Source organism: Doryrhamphus excisus, linkage group LG5 (genome assembly GCF_037039965.1).
Source record: "Doryrhamphus excisus strain RoL-2023G ecotype Guam linkage group LG5, RoL_Dexc_Guam_v1.1, whole genome shotgun sequence".
In the NCBI taxonomy this organism is placed as follows: Eukaryota; Metazoa; Chordata; class Actinopteri; order Syngnathiformes; family Syngnathidae; genus Doryrhamphus; species Doryrhamphus excisus.
This window is the reverse complement of record NC_136361.1, coordinates 20,137,357-20,152,874: the sequence shown is the minus strand read 5'-3', so window position 1 is coordinate 20,152,874 and position 15,518 is coordinate 20,137,357. Positions and strand designations below refer to the sequence as shown.

General features: G+C 38.7%; 1 protein-coding gene across 2 annotated transcripts in view; it reads left to right on the top strand.

Moving 5' to 3' along the window:
* The first annotated feature begins 6,625 nt into the window (after positions 1-6,625).
* Positions 6,626-15,518, top strand: part of zfpm2a (zinc finger protein, FOG family member 2a) — a 122,362-nt gene continuing 113,469 nt past the window's right edge. For both annotated transcript variants that reach the window (XM_058054016.2, XM_058054013.2), the window contains exon 1: positions 6,626-6,914. In XM_058054016.2, coding sequence (XP_057909999.2) covers positions 6,875-6,914 — 40 coding nt within the window. In that variant the 5' untranslated portion in view covers positions 6,626-6,874. The remainder of the gene's footprint in view (positions 6,915-15,518) is intronic.

Genomic DNA, 15,518 nt, shown 5'->3' with positions numbered 1-15,518 from the left:
TTAAACATAATCACCATTTATTGGCCTGTAAATAAATATATATTCAGCTTCATTTCTCTTTTGCTTTTGTCTTCGCTTGCTTTGCAAAGATAATTTAAATGCCCACTTTCTAAGTAGTTCAATCCAACCCAGGGGAGCTATATACCATTTTCTAAACTTTTATTCTGTTTTTCACTTCAAACCTCATATTGCAATGCAATTATTTAATATACACCCACTCATAGCCTGCATAAGAGATATGCATATAATTGTATGTTACTTTTTAATTACAGGAAAAATCTAACTTGTAACACGATGGGCTGGAAGGTGCCATTGCATTGTTATTTTTTTCATCCTCGTTTTCTGATTATGTGAGCTGGGCTCCTTTGCTAAGCGATGATAAGCAGAATTTCCATGTTCTCTGCATAATTAATCCATCTTCGCCTCTCTTCATGCCAACTCTAGCGTTATCGCCTGAACATGCCTGAATTGCAAAAGAATCCTCCCTTCAATTGGAACTTATTGATATTCTAAAAAAAACTGTAAATCCTCAAATTTAAGCCACAGATTGTTGAATGGATTAATTTTGCGGCAATCGCAAGCATCTAAAAGAGGGAGACAGGCAAGGGAAATTGAAAGTGTCTCCTGTTTGTGGAGTTTTAGTCCCAAATGATAGGGTTTATTGGCATGTTTTTATTTCTCCATAATCCAAAATTACCATTTATTTGCATGCCATAAAATACTTTTATATGGTTGAAAATTCAGAGGAATTCCTTTCAATGGCTGTCTTCCCCTTCATGATACAACTTCAGCTTCCCACATCTGGACGCTTTTGATACTGGGTGAAAGGAATGTCTGAATATTTAAAAATTTTATCTGTTTTCATCAATGGTTTCACCATTAAGGATGGCCCTGCCGTTTGCATGGAGCCTGGCAGATGTAGATTTATTTTCTGAGCTGTCTTCGGTCTGCCTTTTTCTGAATACACTGATGCAGTTTTCCATTTTACTATGCACTGATGCCTCTGCATATGTAATAAACCAGCAGACACACATAAAATACACCAACAGACTATATTATGTTCCTGCTCCTCTGTGGGTCCCAGGAGGGACCAGGTGGAGATGGATACACATCCTGTATGAATGTACTGTATATATCATCCAAAATAATACAATTTACTAAATGTATTGCCTAATTATGTGAGTATTATAGGACAATTATGGTCAGTTGTTTTTAAGAAATGCTCAAGTTAAAACATTGAATCAGGTGAAAGCCATTATCCACAAGTGGTAAAAACGTTTTTTTGGTCGGCCAATCAAAATGATCCCAACAGCGCAGTGATGACTCATCCGAGAGGTCACAAAAAAACCTGCAACAACATGCAAAGAACCGCGGCAGAAACCATTACTGAACAAAAAGAACATTTAGGCCCGTTTCAATTTTGCAAGAAAAATCTTGATGATCCCCAAGACAGAAGTTTAACTTTACAGAATGTGTGTGTCCCATTACAAAAATTGTAAAAGTAAGGCCGCATTTCAGAAAAAGAACATCACATCATACCGACAGTAAAATATGGTGGTGGTAGTGTGATGGTATGAGACTGTTTTGACCTGGAACACTTGCTGTAATAAACAGAATCATGAATTCTGATATCTACCAAAAAATCCTAAAGGAGAATATCTGGCCATCTGTTGGTGACCTCAAGATGAAATAAACTTCGGTTCTGCAGTAGGAAAATAACCCAAGACGTCACCACCACGTCCACCTCTATAGGCCTCGTCAAAGTCCTGACCTGAATTTTACTAGGTTGCTGTGGCATGACCTTAAAAACACGGTTCATGCTTCAAAATGTATTGATGTAGTTTATAACATTTTTGGAGATGTTATTAGATATTGATTCAGATGATGTCATAGTGTAGAGGTTTGTCATAAACTGATGTTTACAGATCACTTACAGAATCAAATGCACCGTTTAAGAATCGCTTCATTTGCTCCCTCGACAGGCTGCATTCCCTCACAACTGTAATCAATTTGCAGTCTTTTGAAAAAAAAAAAACAGCAAGTGTTATTTAACCAAAGTACGTCCTTGAAAGTCGAATGGTGCATATACTACGATTCTAATCCATTAAAAGCATTTGTTTTTCCCAGGAGGTGTTACAATCTCAGTTTGACCACACAAGACACTGATTAGTAGTATACTGGGCCTTTCTTGCTCCGTCTCACACTTTCTCCTTTATTTACAGATTTGCTCTCCTGGGATGCATGCTTTATTTTGTATTTTAATATGATAATAAAATACAAAAATAATAATTATTTTTATAACTCAAAATTGCCAAATAGTAGTTGTGGTCATATGGTGTAATTTAGCATCATTTTCATCATATGCATACAAGGATACATTTCTGTAGTAATGTTAAGAAATGGTATAATTTTGGGAAAGAGGAGAGAATTTGTGTTAGATGGTGATGTGGAGAATGAAGCCTGCTTGGAAAGAAGTGCCACGAAGGCCTCCAGGCCCGCCGGTGGTTTTGGCAGCTTAGCCATCAGAATGGGCACTCGCTCAGACATCTGTTTGCTTGCTGCTACTGGTTGGATGGATTGTGGCCTCAAGTGTTTAGCCACAACCTGCACAACAACATCTAAGAAAGACTGGACAGCCACAACGGCCGTTTATGGTAGTTAAAAAAAAAAAAAGTACATCATTTTAAAGTAATGCTACCATTTACCAATGTGATACTTGTGTCTAAAGCCTACAATCACACACATACACACACATTCAGGCATACGCACACTCCTATGGAGACAAACCAATCCCCAACAGCCAGAGGGTGACACCACAGCAGGCAAACTCATAACACTGCTGTCCAACTTTAGCTGCTGAAGCGGCTCTTTAACGATGGAGTTCCTGTCCAAAACGATGGCTGTCACTGGACATGTGTGATCCACTCCACGACATCAAGCGAATAATTTGTCATGCCCAGCACTGTGACATTACATGCAGCACAGCTGCTCACTAGCAAATAGTGAGGGAACAGGCAGCTGTGAGTATGGCAGTATTCCATTCAGGCAAATTAGCACAATAATGGTACACTTTTATCCCTTCATGTTTGTAACAAAGTGTTGTCAAAGTATGAATTTGGAAAGAAATGAATCAATATTTAATTAACTCTTTGTCATAAAGGAATGATTAATTCTAATTTTGTACTGAGTAATTACCCCAAATTGAGCGGTCCGAAAATTGTTTTGGTACTTTTCTGAAGGATTGATGGAGTTTCTTTTGACAGCATGTGTATGCCTTTTCAGTTACAAATTTGTCCCGCTTTGTATTGAGCTATGGACTCCTGTAGAGCAACTACACACAATAACCTGCACAGAAAGCTTTCTAGAGCTTCCAGATTCTTCACCTATTTCTGCAGTGTTTCCATGGAACAACAGTCTTTTCCCTTGGATTTTTATATACTCTACGTCGGTCCAACTTCACTGAGTACAGGCACTCTGCAGCCCGTATGAGGAAGTCCGGATTGCATTCAGAACTCAGTGTTAGAAAAAAACAAGAGTACAGAACCATCCAAAACATCATTATCTGATGCTTGGGCATCGTTAAACATGAGAATACATAATTGTGACAATATTTATAGGTCAGAAAAGTAGCAAAAGTATACAAATAAACAGATAAACAAATAAACGGATCTTATTTGTGACTTTTTCACCTCAAAGAAAAAGGCTAAAACACTGAGATGTACTACTTAACATAATAGGTGTGCAACAGCAGTACTGTTATTTATTTAGGGACACAAGAAGCAGTCGACACAGAACAGGGGGTAGGAAATTTGGGGGCTAAGAGAGCCAAGAGCCAAGGTACACATTTTTATCGAATACAACAACATTTTAGAATAGTAAGTCTCTGGCTCAAATACACTGTTATCACATGTACCTCCTGATGATGCAGGATCAAAAGCAACTGGGGGTTCAGTATCTTGCCCAAACTAACTTCCTTTTGCCATCTTCTTCGTCAAAAGGGTTTGCGCTGCAGACTATCTAGCTATGTAGACTAGCTAGCTGACTGTTTGGTTAAAGGAGGGAAGTTTACTTCTTTACCTCTCAATAACACGAGTAGGCTAACGCATTATCCAGTAATAATTAAGTTTTGGTGTCTGACCCATAAAAATGTACGAAAAAAGACAGCCTACTTTGGCTTTTTTTACATTCTCAGCACTGGTTGCAAGTAGTTCTTCCCGGGTGGGTGGTACTGTCGCGCTCTCAGAGAGAGTAAAAAATTGGTGATAAATATGTTGGACCCGATTTAAGCAATATAATACTATGAAATTGCAACTGTGGGGATATGCTGTGCTTTGCTGTGTGTACGCACCGCCATCATGCGTAAGCTTTAGAGGTGTGACGATTCGTATCAAAATTTTTGACATTTTCGTCCGTCTTTGTTTGTCCTGTCATTTATCAACAGTGTAATGTTATTAGTCATTCATGTTCACTGTGAAAGCACCATTGCTTCAGAAAATAGAGCTGTAATTACTGTAAAACCAGTCACTCGTGGTGCATATAATCTGGTTGAAACTTTGTCAGTAAATACGAACACGTCCCACCCAGACACATCCTCTTCATATGAGCCTTTATAAACCTTTTCTAATCATGAACATGATGCAGCAACCAGACAGAACACCTTCACTGCATTGACACTGAATGGCAGTCCCCAAATGTAACTTGGCAGTTATAATCAAATGATTTAGCACATCAAATCGACCGTTCCCCTAATAATCTGATTATGTGGTTGCACTGTGCAGCCTCCCAACAGCAAACAGTATCTACCTTAACCTATTAATATGACCAACCTTGTGTCAGTGATTTCCCCTGCGATGAAAACAGTATCATGTTAATTATCACGACCATCTGGTCTGAGCAGTGGGAACAAAAAAAAAACTCTCTCTCTCAGATATGTACCTGTCAATCACACATGGTTACAAACGAGCCACCGGGGCTCAGGAACAGCAGAGAAGAACCATGTTGAAGTCACAGGATTTAGGAGTGGCGTTAAATTAATGTTTAGCTGGTAATTTGAGTTGTTGCTCATTGCTGGTATGCATGCAGAGGGTGATTTTTCTATTTTAATGATATGTTTGATTATGTTTCTAATTCATAATAATAAGTCTAATAATAATATCAGGTTAGCACAGATAAAAATGATTATTTATGATGTTTTTTTCAAATAAACACATTTTCTTAGTTGCCTAAATGTTATTATTTATAAATTTATGAACAAAAATCTCAATTTTTGTTTGTACTCTCAGGGCACGGACAACAATGACTATGTGTAGCTCCTTGCGATCAATGGAAGGAAATCTTCCGATTCACCAGGAGCCGCCAAAGGATAGAAGGGAAGACAGGATGAGGAGTTTTGCAAAGCAGATGCTCTTACGGAGGTGAACCACCGCTGACCGTCTGCCACATGAATTATTCTGTGGTTTTAGACTCCATTCCAAACTTGTGGAATTGGGTTATGAGATAATTTCACAGGCCACTTGCTTGTCTTCCTTTGCAGTCCAACAGGCTAATTGAAGGGAGTGATTTCCAGTTTAGGCAACTATTCAGAACATGGCTGTTCAAATATGAATGTGTTATCACTATTACTACTATTATTACTTTTTTAATATTTGTATATCTTTTTCTTTATATATATACACATATATACACAGCATATGTAGAATATATATATTAGGAAAATGCACATCCTGAGTCTGGAACTTTCATGTCTGTGTAGATTTAAAACTAAAGTGGTATAAAAATGTTAAGCAGGGTTGCGTGATACTGCAAATTTTTGCTATCGATTTAGATACAGAGTAAAGCCAAGGCAGTACTGCTCATTCTAATACTGATACCTACAGTATACTTTTAACTTTATCATTTTCAAATTTCTAGATTTGATTTCAACGACAAATATTTTAGGCAAACCACTATTTTCAAAATATAGAAATATAAGACATAATAGCATTATAAAAAATGAGTAAAATTATTCCCTTATTCTCTATTATTGCTTAAACAAACATTCGTATCCTTCAAACCTGTGTCCAATAATGTGTTCCAAGAGATTGTAAACAATAAAACTATAAATATAATATCAAAATGTAACGATATGAACAATACAAGAGAAAACATACAGGTATATGTGAAAAATAATAATCAAATCAAATGACAATACATTTGTTTTCCGTAAAAATTCTACAAATTCAGTGTGTGTTTGTTTAAATATATTATAAACAGTTATTTTTAAAATATGTGTAATAATTTTTGCAATTTTTTATAAACGCATGACAAAACTTTAGTTCATTTCAGTCAAGTGTTTGCTTTGTGATACATTTACAGGTAGAGTATCTTATTATAAATTGTTTTAAAGTGTAATATTGTGTATTTTTAATGTGTAATATGTTGGACTGGAGTTTGTAGTCATAACAAGTTGCATTTCTAATTGGGCGGTGCCAATTAATGCCTCGGAGCGAATGTCATTGGATGTCAAGTGAAGTACGGTGGCCCATGAAGACCACACCTTATCTGCAAAGAAAATCGCGAAGCACTTTATACCTCACCAGTCAGAGGCTGACTTGGGAGAGAAAAGAGAGAGAGGAGGAGAGAGAGAGGGGGTGTGCGTGTTAGAGCGAAAGAAAGAGAGAGGGGCAACGCCAAAGCCAGGGAGCCTGGGAGGACAGAAAGATAAAGACAGACGGAACGATATACATAAAAAAAAAAGTAGTTCAGCGCCCTTCTTTGTAATTTTCTTTCTCACTGAACAGCAGATAAAATATTAAAAACCGACTGCTTGGATGAAGCAAAAGCTATCGATTTGTCCGCACTACACCTGGATTCACTGACCGTCCACGCAGCAGGCATGTCCCGAAGGAAGCAGAGCAACCCCAGGCAGATCAAACGTAAGTTCCGTTCATTTATTCGGATGTTGTCTCCCGGCTTTTGGGGAGTTTCTGTTATGTTTATAAACGCTGGTGACCACAGTGACACTGAATCAGCCCCCCCCCCCTGAAGTGCCGCTATACATGTCACGCCGCTCCTTCGTTCTGTGGGCTTCTCAAGAGGTGAGTTCCGCTCCAAATCCCACCGTGGCTCAAAAGTTTCACCAACGGCGGTAAAAGACTGAAAAAGATCTTTACTGTGTGTGATTCCATCCGACTTGAGCCTAGTTAACATCCATAAATGTGTATGCATCAGTGGCACACTTCTGTGTGCACCCCCATTGTGGTAGCCAGCATGGTTCAATTAGATATGATACATAACCAAAGGAAATCTAAATGCTATTGAATTATATAGTTAGATGCTTTAATTGCCACATATTGGCCAAAACACACACACACACACCCACACATGCATGTCATTGACCCACACATGTGGTGTGTGTACCTGACTAGACACACATTTTTCATTTTTTTGTCATTTTTAAATCACTGTTATTAGATTTGTAGTGATAATTGTAACATGCATGAAGGTATCTATTATTATTAAAATAATATATATTTTTAATTTCACATAAAAACTGTTGACCCTGCCTTCATCCTCGTAGTTGACATATGGCGTCCCTCGTGTTTACGAGATGTTTTCTTCCAGATTGTTTTGGTTTTTAAGAATAGATCTACAGGTTTGACCTTTTGGCCTCCTGCTTTTTTTCCCTGTTGACATTTTATTATAATAGATAAATATCCATCTCAATTAATAATTATTAGTTTGACTACAATCACAGCTGACAGTGTGTGTTTAATAAGTGTGTTTACCAGCTCCACTGTGTGTGGTGTTTCTTCCAATACTGTATCGATACTGTGAGATGTCATTGGATGTGATATCAAAAATACACTGCTACTAATTTATCATAAAATCAATTCATTTTGGCTTGAAGACATGTTAAAACAATCGAGCGAGGGACCAGTGGGAAAATATTATGTGTTTGTGTAGGCGTGTGTGAATCTGTATGTGTATGTATTTGCATGTTTGCAGTCATCTATTTATGAGGACACGTATGTAATAGCGCACGAGAGCATTTTATTGCTGTTTTTTATTCAGGCCATTGTGCGTCAGTGGGTGTTGTGCTATTTTTTTCTTATGCTAAATATTTGTTTCTTCATCTTATTGATATTTTATTTTGTGTGTGTGTGATGAAGGTCTGATTTATATCTTTATTATTACATTCAAAGTAAAATATTCAATTAGTATGTTTGATTTAATACATTTTTAACGTTATTTCCCATTCAAAACTTTTTACTCACTGCTAGAATGTTTTAATTATTCCCAGAAAAATTAGCAAATGTACTCTTAACATGAAAGGCTTCAAAAAGACAAAAATATGGGGGAAGTAATGTAGAAGTCTGGACAATTGATGTTATATTTCAGCTATTAATTGAACACATCATGGCCACCACAACATCAAATGAAGCATAACATCGCGTGTGACGTGATAGACGTGCTCATCTTTGAACCAATCCAAACGCAGCATCCAAATGCTGTAGTCAAGCGAAGGAAGTCTAGCATTTGTGTTGCAGTTTCATCATTGTGACCCGGCCGTGTGTGAATTAGTATGTCATGTGTAAGATCATGTTAATGTGCAGGCGGTGTGCGGCTGTATAATCAAGCTGTAGTTGCAACCAGAAAGGTCACAAGGAGCCTAGATCCTCTCTCACACCCCGGGAACTCTGGGAAAAAAGGCACTGCACAGAAAGTCAACGCAGACAGTCATTCTAAAGGACAAAAAAAGGTTGTTGGGCGCAGTGCCCCCACCACCCTCCCACTACCACCACCTTCTTCCCTGCATACATTGGACTGTTATCTAAAATTGTGATTTATGCAGTATTTTAATATTTTGCTTATTCTTTCCCCTTGGGTGCTCTCTGAGCAGTGATAAAAAGGAAATGCTGAAAGAGCACCATTAATTTGCTCCGATGACTGGGGAGATAAGGGCAGATAATGGGAAAGATAAGCAGAGAAGATATACCATCAGAAACCCGATTATTACCATTAAAATTCCAGCCTAGCAATCTGCAGCTGCCTGATAATTCCTTCTCCGTTTCCACCACTTTGGATGATAAGGCAAAAAATAGTCACTCAGTGCTCCTTGATTAGGCTGCCTGGATATCCCGATAATACAGTGATAAATTATGTATTTTGCCCTCTTGTTTTTTTTTTCTGTGAAATGTTACACACCAACACACATATATGTATATATATATATATATTGCCCCATTTCTGTATCACCCTCCCCTTTTCCAAGAAAGAGAAAAAAAACCATACACTTTTATTGTAATAAGAGTTTGATAGAAAAAGGAGATAGTGGGAAAGGTGTTTTGTGTGGGAGCACATATCAATGTTATCAGCTCATCTCCCCAGCCCCAGCTGCTAGCTGCTGTTGTTTTTAGCCTTATCACCCCGTGCCAATATGCCAATAAATTGCCCAGATTGTTAGGCTGCTCAGTAGAATTGGACAGGAGTGATGAAAATATCGCTGATGCTGTGCGGATTGCGATTAGCTGCTGTAGTATGATGTGTGAATTCCGCCAAGCTCCCTCCTTTACCCTCCTTATTCTCCATCTCTCCCTCCCTTCTTCCAGTATGCTGGTGATGCCCATACCTCTATTGGTACTGCGAGGAGAGCGGTTTGATGCTTAATAGGAAGGAAAGATATGAACAGGCTCAATTGAAACCAGGCCCCTCTGAGTAATTTTTCTGTAAAATTGCCCCACAAAGTTCCACAGCATAAAAGTGAATCTGGATGATGTAGGATGTGTGCTTCCGCTGGTGTTTATGGGAACATATTGAAGCAGCCCTCCGAGGCCATGCGCAGACATCTTGTGTCAAATGTGCTCATTAAATTGACTTAGTGCTATCGCCTTAACTGTTGTCGTCTTTATGTGGTGGCCTGAGAATTCTTGCGGCTTCTTTTTGCTGCTTGATATTATCCAATCAAGATGTGAGGCAACGAGCCGGGTTGTGCTAGCGCTCAGCAACCACACTTTGCAGAGCTTAACGCTATGTCATACTCCGTCATCATGCTTAATCTACTTTTGTGATAGTGATCTCACATCCAAGAAGATGATCCACTGCAGTGTACAATGATGAATTTTGGTTTTATTATGAAAATGTAAAAAAAAAAAGTAGGGATAATCTTCTTTTTGCAGATGATAAATGATAATAATATTGAATGTGAAATGTTATTTGTATATTATTGTTAACTGTTAATTAACTTTTATCTCGAATTCAACACATACAAGGTCATCTCCACATGAATAAGGAAAAAGCTTTTTTTTAACAATATTTTCCATCCTTGTGCTACTGTTAGTGTTTCCAACCTTTGCATATGGCCACTTATGGAACGCCAGCAAACTGTTTATCATATCAGGTGACATTTCTATCTTTGAGGGGCATTTATCAGAGGCAGATTACAGTCGTAAATGATAAGAAGCGTGTTTACTGAACTGTCTGCCAACATCCTGTGTGTATGTGTGTACATGTGTGTTTGCTCGTGTGTACATTAGTGTCTGTACAGTACAACAGTCATGTGCCTATGTGTTCTAAGCACATGGATCAGAGTGTTAGCTGTGGATATATTTATTTATGCGGAATTTTTTACAACTTAGGCCAGCTTTATTCTCATGGAGATTGTTGTATCCAGAGAGTTTATACGGTGCCGCCTCTCACCCTTGTCCTCAAACACCGGCAACTGCGGCAGTCAGATGTTTCGGGGGTGGGAAATGAAAACGGTTTTGTACGTACGCCATGCTGTATATTTAAGAGTCTTTTTTTCCATTAGGTGACAATCATTTTATATCTCCTGTGTTTTTCTTTGTGATTTGTGTCAGAGGCACCGGGGCTGCTGGATGCCAACTTTCCCTCCAACATCTGTTCCCTGACAATAACAGCTTGTGTTGTCGCCTTGTCTTAGCTGAAGGATCCCCAATTGGGTTCTTAATTTTTTTTAAGCGGGCATACTTTGTCTAATTGAGGTGTTTTTATTGTTAAAATTCATTTTTCAGTATAGAATATGTTTCCACTTGCAGTGTTGCTGTTAATTGCTGTCATTTATAGTTGCAATGTAGATAGAGGAATGGAAAGCAGATGTTGTTTCCGTTGGTAAAAGGAGCTATAAGTCATGTTGGACGGGCTTGAGCTTGGCAGCTGATAGAGTGACAGTGCCTAAAGTTGCCCTTGCTGCCCCTGCAGCCTGGAAAGCCTCGACAGCAGCGTGATAAGTGGGTAGGGTTGCAACCAAGGTACAGGTCACTTCCTCACACAGTTTCCTCTTTATCTTCCTCTTTCCTGGATTTTTCTGTTATTATTCCAATAACTGCTTGGCCGGGCTATCATTTTGGAGGCTTTATCCAGGGCACTACTTTAGCTGTCACTTGATATTATTTATTTATCTTCCAACACCTAAGTGTGTGGCTCTCTGTTTATTCAAATTTGATATCAGTGATGTCTATTGAGCCCCCCCGCAACAATTGACTTTCAGCCTGCTTTAAGTTAATAGCCTTGTCTCTTGCTTGTCGTGATCAATATTGGTATTAATTAATCGCACTTATCAAGGCCGGGATCTAGTTCCATTTGTTGTTACATCAGGAAAATATCAATAAAGAAGTAGACTCCCCGATCGTCATGGCAACTTCATCTCTAAGGTCAAAGAGAGTTTATCTTATCTTGCTGCCGAGAGTGGCAAACTGCTTAGGAATCTAGTTTAGACTCAAAGATCATTGATTTAGGCTTTCTTTCACCCCCATCTTGTTGTTCCAGTGTTCCAGGACAGGAGGCTGAGGGAGAAAAAGGCATCCTTCTAATCACAACAGAGATGTAAGATTTAAATATTGATGTCCAAAGGCCATTATGAGCAAAGACGGCCTCTTCTCTTGCTGTTGTTCAAGTACGCCCTTTTAAGACCCAGACAAAGCTTTGATTATCAGGGGTGTCAACTTTGGAGTGTGTCTGTATAGCTGACAGTGTGGGACTGCAGGGGAAATCGGTTTCCTGTAAATACAGCCGTAGAATATTAAAATATCCCACTCAGCATCTTATGGTCTCAGTTGTACTGTCCATATGATACAGTGATGAGATTGTATTTTGTGAATAATTTCTAAAAACGACAATTTTTTGGGACAAAGGTGATATTTTATTCAGTGGTCCCAGAACTCTGTGTATTGTGATTCTGACAAATGTGAAAACTCCTCATCTAGTTTGTTTGGGTCTGTGTTGGTACAATATTTCCAAGTGGTTGAACTCCCAAGTGTTACTTTTTATGTATTTTGTGTATAAAAGCAGATGAGTTTGTGTCTAACTCTGTGCTATGGTGGATAAAGCAGCGGACCAGAGTGCTTGGATGCTGCAGAATGCTCCTTGGGGTTGGAGCAGGGGCAATGCCTTCTTTTTTCATCCTCCTCTTGCCCCGGGGACTCAATTGCCTCATTTAACATTCTCCATTTGGCCCCAGCCAAGAGAGGAAATAGCCGGGCTCAGAGACTGCCACACATCATAAATTCTGCGTTCATTTAACTAGCACAGGTCCTTTTTCACCTTGGTGATACAAATGTGTTATGAATGAATATATTGTACAATTAATGGGTTGATGATGAGGCATGTTTCTCTTTAGACCACTGAGCAGTTTAGATGTTCTGTGGATATGCATAGTGTAGTGTATGTTTCTTTAATGCTTTCACATCTTTATGAATCGGAATTGTTAAATACCAAGAAAGTCTGACAGTTTTCCGTATGTATGTATGTATTTATGTCCAAGCTGTTAGTTTGACCTCACATTCAAACTAAATGACATTTTTGTGAATGAAAAAATGAAAAAAAATGTAAGTAAAATAGACTAATTAAAGGGATAATGTAGTGATGATGTCGTGAACACCATTTCTGAAGGAGGATAGTAGCTGGCACATCACAGAATGACACCCTAATAGCTGTTCAAGCCAAATCTTTAGCTTGGCAGGAATTACTGGGGGATGTTGTGTGTGTGTGTGTGTGTGTGTGTCGTAGGGAGCCAATGCACAACTTTACATTGGGATGAAATGCACCAGGCACCGAGGATAGTTAAGGGATAGGTGGCAACAGAGGATTAAGGCAACAAGCCTTTCACTTCAATTTGTACATCAGCATTTTCTCCTAGTCAAACGGCACAAAACACACAGCATCTTAGGGGTTCAGTGAAAAATCACTAATGACAAGGCTTTGTAAATAGATAAACAATTTATCTGTCAAATATGCTTTAAGTATAAGACAAACTTCCAAACATGTTAATGCTAAAAAAGGCTGTGTTTTGATTTGCACCATTGCAAAGCTGCTAAAGCTGTTGACAGCGCAGCTTACACGTCATGTGATCAGAGGCCATATCTTCCTGCATGTGATTAGCGGGAAAGTGTTGCAACGTAAATAGTCTTAATGCCAAATTATTCCAATCAAAACTAGTTGATGACCATTGATTATATTTGCTGTAAGTACAGATTATTATGCAAATATGATGAAGCTAAAGTGACGTACTGCAAAGTGCAAAGTCTCCTGCTGCATATGATCTCAAATCAGGCCTTGTTAAGCGCCAGAGTCAACATCCGGAATGCAGAAAATGCAGTCACTATTATTTTAGAATTTTCTTTCTCTCTGCATTTCGCAAAATGCTTATCTGGTAATGACTGTTGACATTGAGGAAGTGTAAGCCAACTAAAATGGTGTTTTGTCTGATATCAGATTGGATTTTTATCTAAGGTTTACGTATTCCTGAAAACCACAGATAACCGGCTCAAATGATCAATTCATCAGAATTACAATGTACATTATGAAAAAGCTACAATCGTCACATACTGTGCTCCGTCACTGGATATGAATCTCTGAGGAATACAGTATATTTGACCATAATCAAGTTTTTATAAGCTTCAGAAACAGGATAACAACTGGGTCAGTTGATAAGCTTGAAAAAAAAAAAAGCTGTGATAGAAGAGGAGAAAATCTGATTGATTGATGTCCGTCGGCTTTGCTACCATCACAAGCCAGTTGACAGTTAGTTTGGGATCAGATGATTTCACTCTGAAGATTGGGGTGGAGGGGAAGCTAGGCAAATATGAAGGACACAAAGGTCAATGGCTTCTCTCCTCTCTCTGTATCTATCTCTCGCTGGCAATAGCTGGCTTTGACAAACTGTAATATGTTGCTAAGCTTTGTGGCAGGAGGACACATGGTCATAGTTTGTACAGTAATATCCTATTGCAGTAATCTCACAGGGAATGATTGTGTGGTGGAGGAATCTGGTACCAGTGGGGACTCGTTGACATCATCAACTGCAGGCGACTGGCAGATGTCTCTTGACTTGTTTGAACTGAATGTTCCCATGGGATGGAGTAAGTTAAACATAGGCTTTGACTTGAAGCGATCTGTTATTGTAAGCGGAATCTGATAAGATGGCACCCCCGTATTATGTTTGTTTAACAAAGAGTCAAAAATGGAAAAAAAAAGAAGTCTACAGCGAGTGTCGCTCTGCATTTTCGGAAGAAAATCCAACATCATGACAAAGGATGGTTGGATGGATAATGTAAATAAACAGCCAAGTCTTGCCTTGAATCTGCTTAAAGATGTTCCTCGGTCTTTTGTCGCTGCTTAGATCATGTTTCTAAAGATGTGAAGTGAAGCCTTATGTGCCCGTAGCGGTGCCTGATATTTAATAGAAAGCTTTGGCCCTTTCAGGGTCCACAGATGTAACAGACAAGTCCATTAGCTTTGTGGGGAGCTCCTTTCAAGATCAAGGTCTCACTTGTAATGAAGTGGCTGCGCAAATGGAAGTCAAATTCAACAAATGCAAATCATCCGTTTTAATCAAGTTTTCATTTTTTAAAATGTAGCTTCCATTCACGGCCATTCACTAAATAAAAAAAAAAAAAAGAAAATCCAGAGACAATTCCCATCCAAATGGAACCAGACATCATTTGGGCGAATAGACAACAACTCTTTGTTTGGTTGAAGTGGTTGATAGGACAACGTTCTCGTCAAAGACAGGGTGAATAAAAGGGGCTTGTAATTACCATAATGATTTCTTATATGTTTTCACCTAATGATGTCCATTAAATGTTGGAGGCTTCATTTAGAGGCTGCCTCGCTGTAGGTTGGCTTAGGCTCATAACACAGCATATTAACGCTGCACAAGTAATGAACTTCTTTCATCAAAGATGCTTATCATACAGTGCCTCTTCGGGGGAAAGAAAATATACTTCAGCTTTTTGTTACAGTTGGATTAGAACAATTCTCATAGTTCTCACTTATCTTTCAAATTCTCTCTACATGCGATAGTAACCCAATTGGCTTCATGTCCAAACAGGATGGCGCTCTAATCTACAAGGCCGCGCGCTTCATGTAAAACATCTCATTTTGTGGCTCAGCCTGGTTGCATGTCTTATCGTTACACAATTCAGTGCAATTTTCTTTGCCGCAACTTATTTAAATTTCCCCGTGCTTATATATTTCTTTTCGTCTTTCATTCGTAATGATTGTCTTTCATAAGTTCAAAG